The sequence below is a fragment of the Notamacropus eugenii genome, chromosome 2, assembly GCF_028372415.1.
Source record: "Notamacropus eugenii isolate mMacEug1 chromosome 2, mMacEug1.pri_v2, whole genome shotgun sequence".
In the NCBI taxonomy this organism is placed as follows: domain Eukaryota; kingdom Metazoa; phylum Chordata; class Mammalia; order Diprotodontia; family Macropodidae; genus Notamacropus; species Notamacropus eugenii.
This window is the reverse complement of record NC_092873.1, coordinates 499,192,213-499,206,528: the sequence shown is the minus strand read 5'-3', so window position 1 is coordinate 499,206,528 and position 14,316 is coordinate 499,192,213. Positions and strand designations below refer to the sequence as shown.

The 14,316-nt window shown below is 39.2% G+C and overlaps 1 protein-coding gene across 4 annotated transcripts in view; it reads left to right on the top strand.

Moving 5' to 3' along the window:
- Positions 1-14,316, top strand: part of KYAT3 (kynurenine aminotransferase 3) — a 64,275-nt gene that overhangs the window by 32,758 nt on the left and 17,201 nt on the right. For all 4 annotated transcript variants that reach the window (XM_072648985.1, XM_072648984.1, XM_072648983.1 and 1 more), the window contains 2 exons: positions 1,034-1,110; positions 13,670-13,759. In XM_072648985.1, coding sequence (XP_072505086.1) covers positions 1,034-1,110; positions 13,670-13,759 — 167 coding nt within the window. The remainder of the gene's footprint in view (positions 1-1,033; positions 1,111-13,669; positions 13,760-14,316) is intronic.

Below are 14,316 nucleotides of genomic sequence, written 5' to 3'. Positions count from 1 at the left end.
TACATACATGGAAAGTGACATGCAGTCACACTTAGAGTTTTCATCAATTACTTTTTGAGAGATTTACTTTGTAAGAAGTTTTGTTTCAGTATTTATTGGGAAGTATCTGTTATACTCAAGTAAAATGTTTAAAGCTTTGTTCTGGTTTTAAAGCACAGGAATTTACCATTTTCCATAAATATTTAATGGAACCACCTACACTGTTACCTACCTTCCTCCTAATACAGCCTCACTTACTACTTCTCCCTCTTCCCTAATCAGACCATGGGCCACACAACGAAAAGGAAATTAAAATTTGAAAATATTCAAGGAAGGGCCACCATGATGGTGAAAGACCTTGAGCTCATAACATATGAAATCATGTGAAAGAATTGAAGATCTTTAACCTAGAAAAGAAAGGACTTGGGAGGAGTGGGGGCATGTGAACCTGTCTTCAAATATTTTAATAGCTGACATAAGGAAGAGAGTTTAATTCATTTTTCTTGGCCCCAGATGACAGAACTAAAAGCAAGGCGGGGGGAGGGGGTTGTAAAAAGGCAAATTTTGGGAGTTGATGTAAGAAAGAACTCTCCAGCAATGAAAGCTGTCCAAAAGTGAAAGGAGCTGCCTTGGTGGATAACAGCTTCTCCTTTCTAGAAGTCTTCAGTCAAAGGTTAGACAACAACGTGTATGCTATGCATAGAGAGGACATTTGTTAAGATATTGGTAGGTTTTGATGGCCTCTGAGGTCCTTTCCAACTTTTGAGATGACATGATTTCATAAAGTCCACTGCTACCTCAACATAATGACCTTTCAAAATCCTTTGTGTAGCATCATTGAATTGAGAAAAAGAAGCTACAACAAAGACAATTAAAAGCGTATTATGCTGGCATAGAATTTTGGTATCTTAAGCATTATAATATCTTAGTAAATATTTTGGTTATAATTATGTAATCCAAAATGACTTGTAGTTAAAATGACATGATTTAGTATCAGAACATAAAGAATGTAAATTCATTAGAGATGAACAACTTCATTTTTTTTCCTGTACAGCTACTTTGCCAGGTATGTGGGAAAGGACAATAACAGTAGGAAGTGCTGGAAAGACATTCAGTGTGACTGGCTGGAAGGTAAGATGAAATAACGAACTCTGTAGATGAAAACAGACATGAGTTTTCATTTTCTGTGTTTTTAAGTTTCTATGTTTAATTTGAAGACTTATTCTTTAATTTATAGAATTATACATAATTGGTTTTTTTACATGTTGATCTTTATTCCAGAGACGGTATGCCATAGCCTTGATTCTGCCGCTCATATGCTGTGTGACAAGATTGTGAAAGATTTCTAGGGTTTAGTTTCTTCAACTCAAAAATGAGGAGGTTGAATCCCTTAAATCCCTTTCCAGCTCTAAAATTCAACACTGTTGTGACTTATTATCAATTTTCACAGCATCTTTAGAAAATGAAAAGAACTGGATGAGGTTCTTTTTTAAATAAAATGAACAGTAGAGTGTATATCATGAAGATTTCATAACTCCAAAAAGATTTTTTAAAAGCTGATATTACAGTAATGACTCATCCTCAAAGGCTGATGACTTTGCACAACTCTGCCTTACTTAAATCCAATTCACAGGCAAGTCAAGATGTCACCCTGTGATGTCACTGGTCCTCTTCAAAAACTTTCAGAGATGATCAATAATGTCAACTCATCAGAACCTAGCTATCAGGCAACTTTGCCTATGAGATTACAGGAAATAAGTAGAAATGGCATCTGCTCTGAAACATTTTAGGGCGTGTTACCATCAACACAATGTCATCCACAAGTAAGAGCATTTGAAGGACTGTACCATCTAGCCATATAGGAAATTTCTTCTCGCTGAGACTCTGCCAAGGACATCCTGCATGACACTCTATTTTATCATATCAACTTTTTTATAATCCACAAATAATAAGCATAGCAGGATCTTATTTCAGTCAGTTGTATGACTGCCAATATGTATTCTCTTGTAAAAGATGGCTTGGAAAAGCCTTCTTGTTCCCTTCTCCCTTTCATCAAGAATACCCTTAACATATGTCAATTGTTATAAAGGTTTTACAGATAAGAGAAAGTAAGCAATATGGGTTAGTAGTGGTTATTGATTTCTTTGGGGAGAGGAAATAATATAGCTGGTGATTTTTTTCCCACTATTGAACATCATCTTTTCCTTCCAATATCTTGAAAATTGATCCTGGAATTCCTTTAAAATTGTGTCAAATCCATCCAAGATTTCTTTTTTTTTTTTTTTTACATTTTAATTTATTATTTATTTATGATATTCTTTTCTTTTTAAATTTTGAATGCCAAATTCTCTCCCTCTCTCCTATCATTCCCCTACCCACAGAGAAGCAAGAATTATGATATCAAGTATACATGTGAAATCATGCAGCACATATTAGCCACATTTCAAAAAAAGCAAAAAAAAAGAGAAAATATACTTCAATTTGCACATTTCAGGGTTAACCAGTTCTCTCTCTCTGGAAGTGGATAGCATTTTTTCATCATGAGTCCTTGGAATTGTCTTGGATCACTGTACTGACTGGAGTAGCCAAATCTTTCACAATTGGTCATTACAACATTGCTGTTACTACACACAATGAAATCTCGTTTCTTCTCCACTTTTCATCCTTTCATACAGGTTTTGCCAAGATTTCTGAAACTACTCCCCTCGTTATTTTCTATAGCACTAGAATACTCCCTCACTTTTCATATGCCACAAATTGTTCATCCATTCCTCAATTGATGAGCATCCCCTTAATTTCCAATTCTTTGCCACCACAAAAAGAGCTGCTATAAATATTTTTGAACATATAGGTCCATTTCCCTTTTTTGTTTTCTTTGGGATACAGATCCAGTAACTGTATTGCTAGGCCAAATGGCATACATAGCTCTACAGCCTTTTGGGTATAGTTCCAAGTTATCCTCCACAATGGTTGAATCAGTTCATTACTTCACCAGTAAGTAGTTCATTAGCGTAGTGTGAGGTGGTACCCCAGAGTTGCTCTAATTTGCATTTCTCCAATCAATGGTGATTTAGAGCCTTTTTTCACATTACTATAGCTTTGATTTATTCTTCTGAATAATAATAAATAAATATTCTTCTGAATAAAGAAAAGAGCCTGTTTATATCCTTTGACCATTTATCAGTTGGGGAATGGTTCTTATTTTTATAAACTTGATTTAGGTTCTAAACTCAGTATATATTTGAGAATTGAAGCCTTTACCACAGGAATTTCCTGTAAAAATTTTCATATTTCATTGTCTATGGTACCTTTTAGCATTGTGTAGTTTTCCCTGATTTTCTCTTTTAATTGGGTCTATTTTTGCTTTTACTTTGTCTGGGATCATGATTACTACCCCTATCCTTTTTACTGCAGCTGAAGCATATTAGATTCAATTCCAGCTCTTTATTTTAACCCTAAGTGCATCTTTCTCTTTCAAGGGAGTCTATTGTAAACAGCATATTGTTGGATTCCAGTTTCTAATCCATGCTGCTATCTCCTTCCATTTTATGGGTGAGCTCATCCCTTTCACATCCACAGTTATGATTATTAAAATGTATTTCCCTCCAACCCATTTTATTCTGCTTCCTTTTTCTTTTTATCTTGTTCTTTCTTAAAGGTCTATGTAGCTTCCAACCACTGCCTCCCTTAGTCCACTCTTCCTTTTATCATTCCCCCGCTCTCCTGCCTTTCTCTTATCCCCTTCCCCTTCCATTTCCCTATGGAGTAAATTACATTTCTATATACAACCAAGTGTGTTTATATATTCTTCCCTCTTTGAACTAATTCTCATGACAGTGAGATTTGAGCACTACTTGCCACCTCCCCCCCCAATGCCATTTCCCCTTCTATTATAAGATCTTTTCCTTGTGTACTTCTTTTATGTGAGAAAATTTTCCCCATTTTACCTCTCCCATCCCCCTTCTCTCAATGTATGCCTCTTTCTCACCCCTTCATTTTCTTGGAGGGAGGTCATTCCAACATAATCAACTCATACTCATGTTCTCTGTCTATATAAAATTCTTTTTAACTGCCCTACTAACAATGAAGTTTTTAGAAGTTACATATATCATCTTCCCATACTTGATTGTATTGAGTCCCTTATGATTATTACTCTTTCATGTTTGCATTTTTTATGCTTCTCTTGAGTTTTCTGTTTGAGTGTTAAATTTTCTATTCAGGTCTGGTATTTTCATCATAAATGCTTTAAAGCCCTTAATTTCATTAAATATCTATCCCTCTTCCCTCCCCCCACCCCGAAGGATGTCACTCAGTTTGGGTGGGTAAGTGATTCTTAGTTGTAATCCTACTTCCTTTGCCTTCTGGAATATCATATTCCAAGACTTTCATCTCCTTTAACATGGTAGCTGCTAAAGTTTGTAAGATACTGACTGTGGCTCCATGATATTTGAATTGTTTCTTTCTGGATGCTTTAGAAATATTTTTCTCTTTGACTGGAGAGCTCTAGAATTTGTCTATCATATTCCTGGGAGTTTTTATTTCAGATTCTCTTTCAGGAGGTGATCAGTGGATTGTTTTCATTTCTCTTTTACCCTCTAGATCTAAGATACAGGGGCAGTTTTCCTTGATAATAATTTCTTGAAAGATGATGTCTAGGCTCTTTCTTTAATCATGACTTTCAGGTAGTCCAATAATTCTTAAATTATCTGTCCTCAATCTATTTTCCAGGACAGTTGTATTTCCAATGAGATAATTCACATCTTCTATTTTCTATTCTTTTGATTTTCTTTTATTGTTTCTTGATGTTTCATGGAGTCATTAGCTTTTACTTGCCAATTCTAATTTTTAAGGAATAATTTTCTTCAGTGAGCTTTTATACTTCTTTTTCCATTTCTCCAATTCTGTTTTTTAAGGTGTTGTTTTCTTTATGTTTTTGTGCCTTTTTTTAAACCAACCTCTTAATTCTCTTTTCTTAATTTTCTGCATCACTTTCATTTTCCCCTAATTCTTCTACCACTCTTATCTCTTTCTTTAACTCTTCCAGAAATTATTGTTGGATTTGGGTCCAATTAGCCTTATTCTTTGAGGGATTTTTTGGTAGCTTTTCACATTGCTGTCTTCTGGGTTTATGTCATAGTCTTCTCTGCCATCATAGTAGATATTTAAGGTCAAATCCTTTTTGGTTGTTTGCTTATTCATGCAACCTATTTTTTTTTACTTTTAATTTTATGTCAAAGTTGGGCTCTGCTCACCTGGGGGTGGGGAGGCACTGTCCCAAGTTTCAGACTTTTTTATGCTACTGTTTTCAGAGCTACTGGGATGGGAGGGGGAGTCTACAAGCTTTTGTTGTTTCCAAGGTGGTATGATTTGGGGAGAGATGTCATCACTGCTCTCCTGGTCTTTGGTCTGATCTTTGCTTAAGAAGGGTCCCTGCTCTTCTGTAGCTGCTAGCTGTCCCCCTAATCCCACTAGTGTTCTCTTTGCCTTGAAACTGGGACCAGGGCCCCAGTTCCCTTGTGATCAACCCCCAGCTCTCCTCTCTACCCTGGAACTGCAGCTCAGAACTGAATATAGGCAATAGAGTTGACAATCAGTGCCAGGTATACCTAGTGCGAGCAAAAGGTCCCCTGTAATCTCTTTCTGACCACCTGTCTGACCCCTTATCATCTCTGGACTGAGAGCTCCTGAAGCTGCTGCTGCTGCTGCAACAGCTGCTGTTGCCACCATTGCATGTGTGGGCTCTGATCAGGCCTCTACCCTGGTGCCACAGACTTCTCCTGCCAACTCATAAATTTTCTTAGGCTGGAGAAATATCTCACTCCAACCTTTTGTTGCCTCTGCCACACCAAAATTTTATCTGAGGCATTATTTTAAAGTTGTTTGGAGGGAAGTGTTGGAAGAGTTCAGCTGGGTAGCTGCCACTAATCTGCCATCTTGCATCCCAAATTTCTACTTCATGCACTTAGTGTGGTCCAGAAGGTTGTCCAGTTTTCATCTTCTATGGTACTATTGCTATTTTCTCATATAGCACCCAGAACATATGATATGTGAATACAGTATTTCCACTGTAATCAACCTTGAAAAGAAGTTACTATAGAAATATAGTAACAGTTCTGTTCCCTTTTTTACCTGTTGTGGAGAGGTAGCATTATGTTGTAGAAGAGGTATGAAACTGAGAGGAGAAACCCAAGTTCCAATTCTGCTTCTGATATATACTGACTGTGTGACTGTGGGATGGACAAGTAAGATAGTTAGGTTTGGGATATTAAGGAAAAGAGATATCACCATACCCACCTTAAGATCATTTATAGGTTTATTAAGCAACATAAAAACCATCAATGGACATATTCTTGCAAAACAAAAGCAAAGAGACATTTGAATTTTGTCAGTTTCACTACCATACCCTCAGGCCATCCCTGTCTTCATTTGACCCGTCAGCTTTATTCAAGGTAACAGCCCAACTTAGATGACCTAGGGATGTTAGGAATGGCGTGATTTCATAACAAAGTGCACAAAGGAAGGCTGGCACGTACAGCTAACAGTACTGATCTGAGGTAATTAAATTCCTGGGCTTACAGAAAAAGGCACATTGGTCTTAATGGCTCCTTCTTGTAGATATGTGTATCAGTAGTAGGTGTCTGCTGGAGTATATGGGTGTTCAGGGAAGACTAGTACCTCTGGTGTGAGGGCTGCCACACCCATTTTAGCCTTGCTTTCCATCTTTGGTGTCCACCAGCCACCCAACTCTCACCCGTGGCTCCAAGAAGCCAAAGCATGTGCAGTGGCCTCACTCCAGTAAACTGTTTCAGCACACAAGCTAAACCATATTGAGGGTAACCAATGGACTGCAAACTCATCACTGAGTGAGGGGCATGTCTATTCCAAACATGTGAAGACATCCCCCAGTGGAATGGGCAGATGAGAACAGTTTGCTCCAATTGCCCATGAAGACTATGGAAGCAGGTGCTGTGAAGTGCTTAGAGCTTAGTTAGACATTGAAGATGCCAAGGTCATCTACTGCATCTTAAGCCCTCATCAGCTTTCTTAACTTTTGTCTTGCCATTGAACTTCAATGACTCTGGAAGAGAGAGTGAGACCAATGACTTCATGGAATTCTGCCTCACTTAAATCCAATAATTGTGCAAGTCAAAAGACATCACCTATACCATTTTACCATTTTTACCTACCTCAAAGTCATGTGGCAAAAGACAAGTGAAGCAGAAGCAGGTGTGGATACACTAGGAGCTTCTGTCACAACCTTGTACACAGCCTTCTCAGATCATAGGGTCATCTTACCAGACTGAAATAGCAGTGGGATTCAGTAGCCCCCTAGGTGTCCAAGCAGCCTTTTTTAAGGACCACCTGCTCACCTCCTGATGTGCAGAAGGGGCTAGAAAAGATGCCCTAAAAATTGTCTGCTTACCCAACCCTGGCCTGATTACTGTGGCAGGTGCGAAATCTTACTCTATGGTCAAAACACAAAAAAATGCACAAAAACACCTGCAAAGATGATTCCCCTCACCATTGGTACATGGAATGTGCACATACTTATGAACAACACAAAATCTAGTAGACCTGAAAGACAAAATAGCTCTTGTTGTAAAAGATCTCAGCAGGTACTATATCCAAATACCAGCCCTGAGTGAAACAGGGCTGGCAAATGAAGATCAGCTTACTGAATTTGGAGCTGGATACATGTTTTTTCTGATGTGGCCACAGTGTGGTGAAGATGGAGTAGGTTTCACAATCAAAACCAATCTAATCAATAGGAATGATTGCCTCCCAAGAGGAGTGAACAACAGGCTCATGACAATGCAATTGCCACTTGCCAGAAAGGGCTATGTCACCATCATCAGTGCATATGTTCCCACCATGATGAACTTTGATGAGGCCAAAGACAAATTTTATGAAGACCTGGAGATCCTTATCATCAATATGCCAAAAGAGGACAAGTTTGTAATTCTGGGTGACTTTAATGCCAGATCAGGCCCAGACTATCAGACATGGCAGGGAGTCATTGGAGAAATGGAGTTGAAAACAGCAACTGTCACTTACTACTGAAAACTTGTGCATCTCATGAGCCTTCTTATCATCAACTGTCTTCCATTCACTTAAATGCAATAAAATCTCATGGATGCACCTTTAGAGCAAACACTGACATTTAACAGACTACATCATTGTAAAGAGACAAGACAGACAGGATATGAGAGTTCTAAAGGCAATCTGTGGTTCAGAGTGCTGGACCAATCATATACTTTTCCTTTCCAAGCTAAACATTCACATTCAGCAAAAGTGGTGGCCCCCAGGCAAAATGCCTACCAGAAGATTTAATGTCAACAGATTAAAGTGCCTCACCACTGTGACCAATTTGTTGCTAATTTGGAGGGAAAGCTGAGTCAACACACATTTGGCCACAGTAAAGCAGAAAAAGAGAGGGCAGCTGTCAGAGATTTGGTATAAAGCACTGAATTTACTCATCTAGGCCAAAACACTCTCAAACATCAAGAAAGGTTGAACAAAAATGATGGGGAAATTCAGAAGCTGACAAACAAACAATGAGAACTCCATAGGGTTTCCCCACAAGATAATTCTCACATCTCTAAGAGGCAGCATTTAACTCCATCAGAAGTTGTGGTTGTGATTTGTCCTTTGTTCTCAGAGGACCATGACATCAGGAAGATGATGCCATGACTTGCACTTGAATTGGATTTGAGTGAAGGAGGGCTGTGCAAAGTCACTAACCTCACTTTCTCCTCCAGAGCCATCTGGGTCCAGTGACCAGACATAGATCAAGACAACTAGATGGCCCAGGATGCAGTGGGAGACCTTTGCCTTTTTAAGCTAAGGTCTGAGTTCTCACTTTGACTGAGGCAACACCCATTCAGTGATTAGACCTGCTTAAGAAATGAGTTAAAGAATGGTCCCTTTAATAAAAAAAAAAAATGAAACTTGGAGGGGAAACGACCCTGAGGGTTGCTGGTCAAAAGAGAAACATTTACTATTTGCATTCACTCTGAGCTATAAGGGCCCCAAAATTAACCATCAAGTGGTGCTTGGGCAGGGACACAATGTTGGCCAATAGAGAGCCAGAGTGCACTACTATATTCATATATCATATTTCTACGTGCTATATGAGAAAACAGCAATAGTACCACAGAAGATAAAAACCGGACAACTTGCTGGACCACACTTAAGTGCTGGAAGAAGAAATCTGAGATGCAAGATGGTGGATTTCTGGCAGCTACCCAGATGAACTCTCCCAATATTCCCCTCCAAACAACTTTAAAATAATGCCTCATATCAAATTTTGGAGCGGCAAAGGAAACAAAAGGTTGGGGTGAGACATTTTTTTCCAGCCCAGCAGTTTGAAATAGCAATTCAGATATTTGAAATAATTTCTGGGCTCTGTTGGTGTTTTCATTATGGTGACAACTTTATAGAATTTACGCTTCTTTATATGCATTATACTTCTATGACGTCGTTGTTGCTGCTGTTGCTTTCGGTTGTGTCTGACTCTTCTGGGGTTTTCCTGGAATAGCTCATACTGGAGTTGTTGCATTTGTATATGCTGCTTTCTTGTCTTTATTGTATGGCCACCTTTGCTTTGGTGTCAACAAACAGTAATATATACATGTATATTATGTACATATGTATATATATATATACATATACATATATATATATACAGTGATTAGACCTGTTTGATATATACATATATATACCTATATGTATATATAGATCCATTTTATAAGATCTTATTTAGTTCTTCAAAGAATTTCTCTCCTCATTCATTGCAACAGATTTTGATGCCTAATCTGCAATTATTTTCACTTCTCTTTTCTTTTATGCTTCCTATGGGCCCTAAAAGGAGAGGTAACTAAGTGTCCTATGGTCCTATTGTCCTATAGACTGAAGCCTATTCTGATAACTCTATTTGCATCCCCAAGAACAAGTGCCAACCTTCCCTTTAGTTGCAACTTCCATTTATAGCAATATATTATTATCAATATGGTCCATTTCTACCTCATTGATGTTGCCCAAGGACCTTACTTTTAGGTCATCAACCATTAAATTAATGTTTAGATATGGTTGAAAAATTGACATTAACAATATTCTTTGTTCCTTTGCCACTACTCAGCCACTATCACAGTGGAAGCTTCTGCTGCAGTCACAATAAAGGGGCTCACAATAAAGCTGGGGGCCATTTCACATTTTATTTCTTTCAAAGAATCCATGCTAGTCTCTTAGGGATGAACCTCCCTGGTTGGTCGGTTGTCCTTCTTTCTAGAAAAGGACCAAAATGATATAACTATGCTAAGAGTTAAGTTTCAATGTGTCCAACTGGCTGATCAGACCAATATGAGCTTGGAATGCTCTACCACAGGTTGGGCACAGATAGACCATGTGAACATTTGGGGGTGGATTCTCTAAATTTATGCATGCTGTATTTCCTCTGAGCTATTTCAATTCTGATTTGCTCATACAGCACAAAACCTTCTCTGATGTGGGCATGCCATGCTGAGTGGTCCTGTGCCAGTGACTCCCATGTCACACAATCAATACCAAAGTTCTTGAGAAACCTCACTTCTTCTGATCACCATGTGAATGCTGGTGCTCTGTGAGTTTTCCATAAAATAGTCTTTTTGGCAAGCGTACATTTTGTATTCAAACAACATGGCAAGCCCATCAAAGTTGTGTTCTTTGAAGCAGAGTTTGAATGCCTGGCAGTCCAGCTCAAGAAAGAACCTCAGTGTCTGGTACCTTATCCTGCAAGGCAATTTTCAGAATCCTCCTAAGACAATTCAAATGGAAATGATTCAGTTTCCTGGCATGGTACTTGTATACTGTCCAGGTTTCACAGGCATACAACAATGAGGTCAGCACAACGGCTCTGTAGACCTTCAGTTTGGTAGTCAGTCTAATACCTCTTCTCTCCCATACTTTCCTTTGGAGCCTCCCAAATGCTGAGCTAGCTCTGGCAATGCATGCGTTGACCTCATTATCAATGTGTACATCCCTGGAAAGTACACTACCAAAGTAAGTGAACTTATCCAAAGCATTCAAAACTGCATCATTTGCTGTAATTGATGGTTCCACATATGGATGGTGTGCGGTGGCTGACAGAGCACCTGTGTTTTCTTGGTGTTAATTGTTAGGCCAAAATTAGCACAAGCATCAGGGAATTGATTCATACTTTGTTGTATCTCAGCTTCAGAGGCTGCACTGACTGCACAATCATCTGCAAACGGAAAATCACGCACCAACACCCCCTCCACTTTGGTCTTGGCTTGTAGCCTTTTTAAATTGAAGAATTTACCATCAGTGCAATAGGTGACCTTGATGTCCTGTTCATCCTTATTAAAAGCATTTGACAACATTGCTGAAAATATCATGCTAAAAAGCATGGGAGCAAGTACACACCCTTGTTTCACTCCACTGGTGACTGAGATGGCACGAGAGCATTGTCTATTATCCAGAACCTGGGCAAGCATGCCATCATGAAATTGGTGTTCAGTGCTGATGAACTTCTCTGGACAGCAAAATTTTGACATAATTTTCCATAAGCCCTCATGACTAGCAGTATCAAAGGCCTTGGTCATATCTACAGATGTTGTGTACAGACCTCTCTTCTGCTCCTGGCATTTGTCTTGGAATTGTTGGGCAGCAAACACCATATTAACCATTCCTTGACCCTTTCTGAAGCCACACTGGCTCTCAGGTAGAAGACTATCTTCCAGGTGAAGGATCAGCCTGTTAAGGAGAAGGCTGATAAGAATCTTGCCAGCAAAGACTAAGAGATTGTCCTATAATTTTCACAAGATAATCTATTTCCTTTATCTTTATAGAGGTGGACAATGGAGTCATCCTTGAACTCCTGGGGAATAACCTCCTCTTGCCATATAACCTGGAAAATTTCAGTCAGTTTTTGTATGAGCAATGGTCCCCCTAACTTGTAAGTCTCAGCTGGAATAGAATCAGTACCAGGTGCTTTGCCACGTGAGAGGAGCCTAATGGCCCTCAAAACCTCTTCTTCAATTAAAGTTCAGCTAAGGAGGGATTGACTTCAACCTGAGGTCAATGGCCTCAGCATTGATTGATGATAGTCTGTTGAGAACACTATGGAAGTGTTCAGTCCATCTCTCTAAGATCATGTCCTTATTACCAAGGTCTTTCAGGTGCACTGGATTTTGTGTTGTTCATAAGTATGTGCACCTTCCACGTACCAATGGTGAGTGGAATCATTTTTGCAGATGTTTTTGTACATTTTTGTGTGTTTTGACCACGGAGTGAGATTCTCTACCTGCTGCAGTAATCAGGCCAGGTTTGCGTAAGCAGATAATTTTTAGGTCACCTTTTCTAGTCCCTTCTGCACACCAGGAGTTTAGCGGTGTGGTTGTTTAAAAAAAAAAGGTCACTCAGACACCCAGGGGGCTACTAAATTCTACTACTGCTTCCAAAGAGAAAATGACTGTATGACTTGAACCGCCTGTGTGCAGGATTGTGACTACAGCTCTCAGTGTATCTACAAAGATTTGCAAGAAGTCCTTGGCCTCACTCTCTCCTCCAGGGTCATCACAGTCCACTGGCAGGACAGAGTTAAGATGGCTGGTGATGGATCAAGATATAGTGGATGGCCTTGGCATCTTCAATGTCTAACCAAGCCCTAAGCACTCCACAGCACCTGCTTCAGCTGTTTTCATGGCCATTGGGACAGAATGTTCTCATCTGCCCATTCTGCCAGGGAAAGTCTTCACATGCTTGAGATAAACAACCTCTCTAACTCACCGATGGCTTTGAGACCCTTGGATTACCCTCAGCCTGGTTTAGGCCGTCTGCCAAAATGGTTTACCAGGATATGGCCACTGTGCATGCTATGGTTTCCTGGAGCCACAGGTGAGAGTTGAGTGGAACAGGTGGACACCAAAGGTGGATGAGCAGTCCTGAAAAGAGTTTGACAGCCATCACACCAGAGGTGTTAGTCTTCCCTGAACACACTCTACACCCATTAGCTGTCTTTGAACAACAGATAGCCTATCTTTGCATCCATGTTTGTTAATATACTATCTCCTGATGGTACCTCTTGCATCTGGCTTGGTGAAATGCCCTTTTCCATCTCTGCTGCCCCGAGCCTACAGTGTCCTGGTCTAATTGCTTGCTACAGCATTGTTTTGCTTGCTTTCTGCTATGGTTCCTGAGGTTTTAAAGGTCCCTACTCTGGGACATTCTCAAGGGCCCCTGCCCTCCTGCACTCTTGCTGCCTCAAGAGATAATCTTGTAGGCTACCCATGTCCTGACCATCTTCGGTTGCCCTTTAAGGCAGACCTAGCTTTGCTGATGGGCCCTCTTTTCTGTTGTCCATGGTGCAGTAGTCGGGTATAAAAGGTCACTTAACTGAAGTTTCTCTTTTTCTAATGGAACTTAAGAGTTTTGCAAGAGCAAGTATATGAGGGGCTGTGCCTTCATCCTCCTGTTAAGACAGCCTTCTTGACCCAAAGTAAGGTCAGTGAAGCTAATGATGAACTTTTATTTAAAAAGAAAGTGGTAAAATGATTCCCAATTCCAGTGTTTGCGTCTTCACCATGTGTTTGTAAATTTGCAAATTGCATACAACTTTAACATTTTCTATTCTCTTGAATTTGTTACTAATGATTACATTATTTATATCTGCTCTTGTTGTTTCCTCCCTTAGCTTGGTTGGTCTATTGGTCCTAAGGATCTCATAAGACAAATGCAGATTGTGCAACAAAATGTCATTGATACTTGTGCAACTCCTTTACAGGTAAGTGTACGAGGAACTTGGGAATCTACGATGCATGTTTTTTATTTGAAGGTAGTGCTTGATGTGATGCATATTTTAAATAGCTCAGTTCTTGCCTCCATGCCCAGAAGTAACACTTTACCCCACCTTGAGTTCAACTTAAATATAATATATTTGGGGAATTCAGGGAACATTATCAACTGCTGTACCAATGTTTTCATAGTAAATCCTTGATATTTTATGTATAAAAGATTTTCCTAAAAAAGTTTTCCATATGCAAAGTATTAATTTTTGGCTGTTAGTGAATTGCATTTTCACTGAAAAATGAATTTGTTTCTAAGAAGCAAAAAAACCCAAAAACCTACCACTAAAAACTCCTTAAAGGAAAAATTTCTATTTTAAAATGCTGATTTTTAACAGGAGTATAAAATATTTTTTCTAAGGTCTGTTAGTTACATTTACCTTGGATTCTTTTTCATCATCTTTTTTTTAAATTATTTGTTTTCAGTTTTCAACAATCACTTCTATAAGTTTTAAATTTTCTTCCACTCCCTCCACCTTCCTTCCCTGAGAACGCA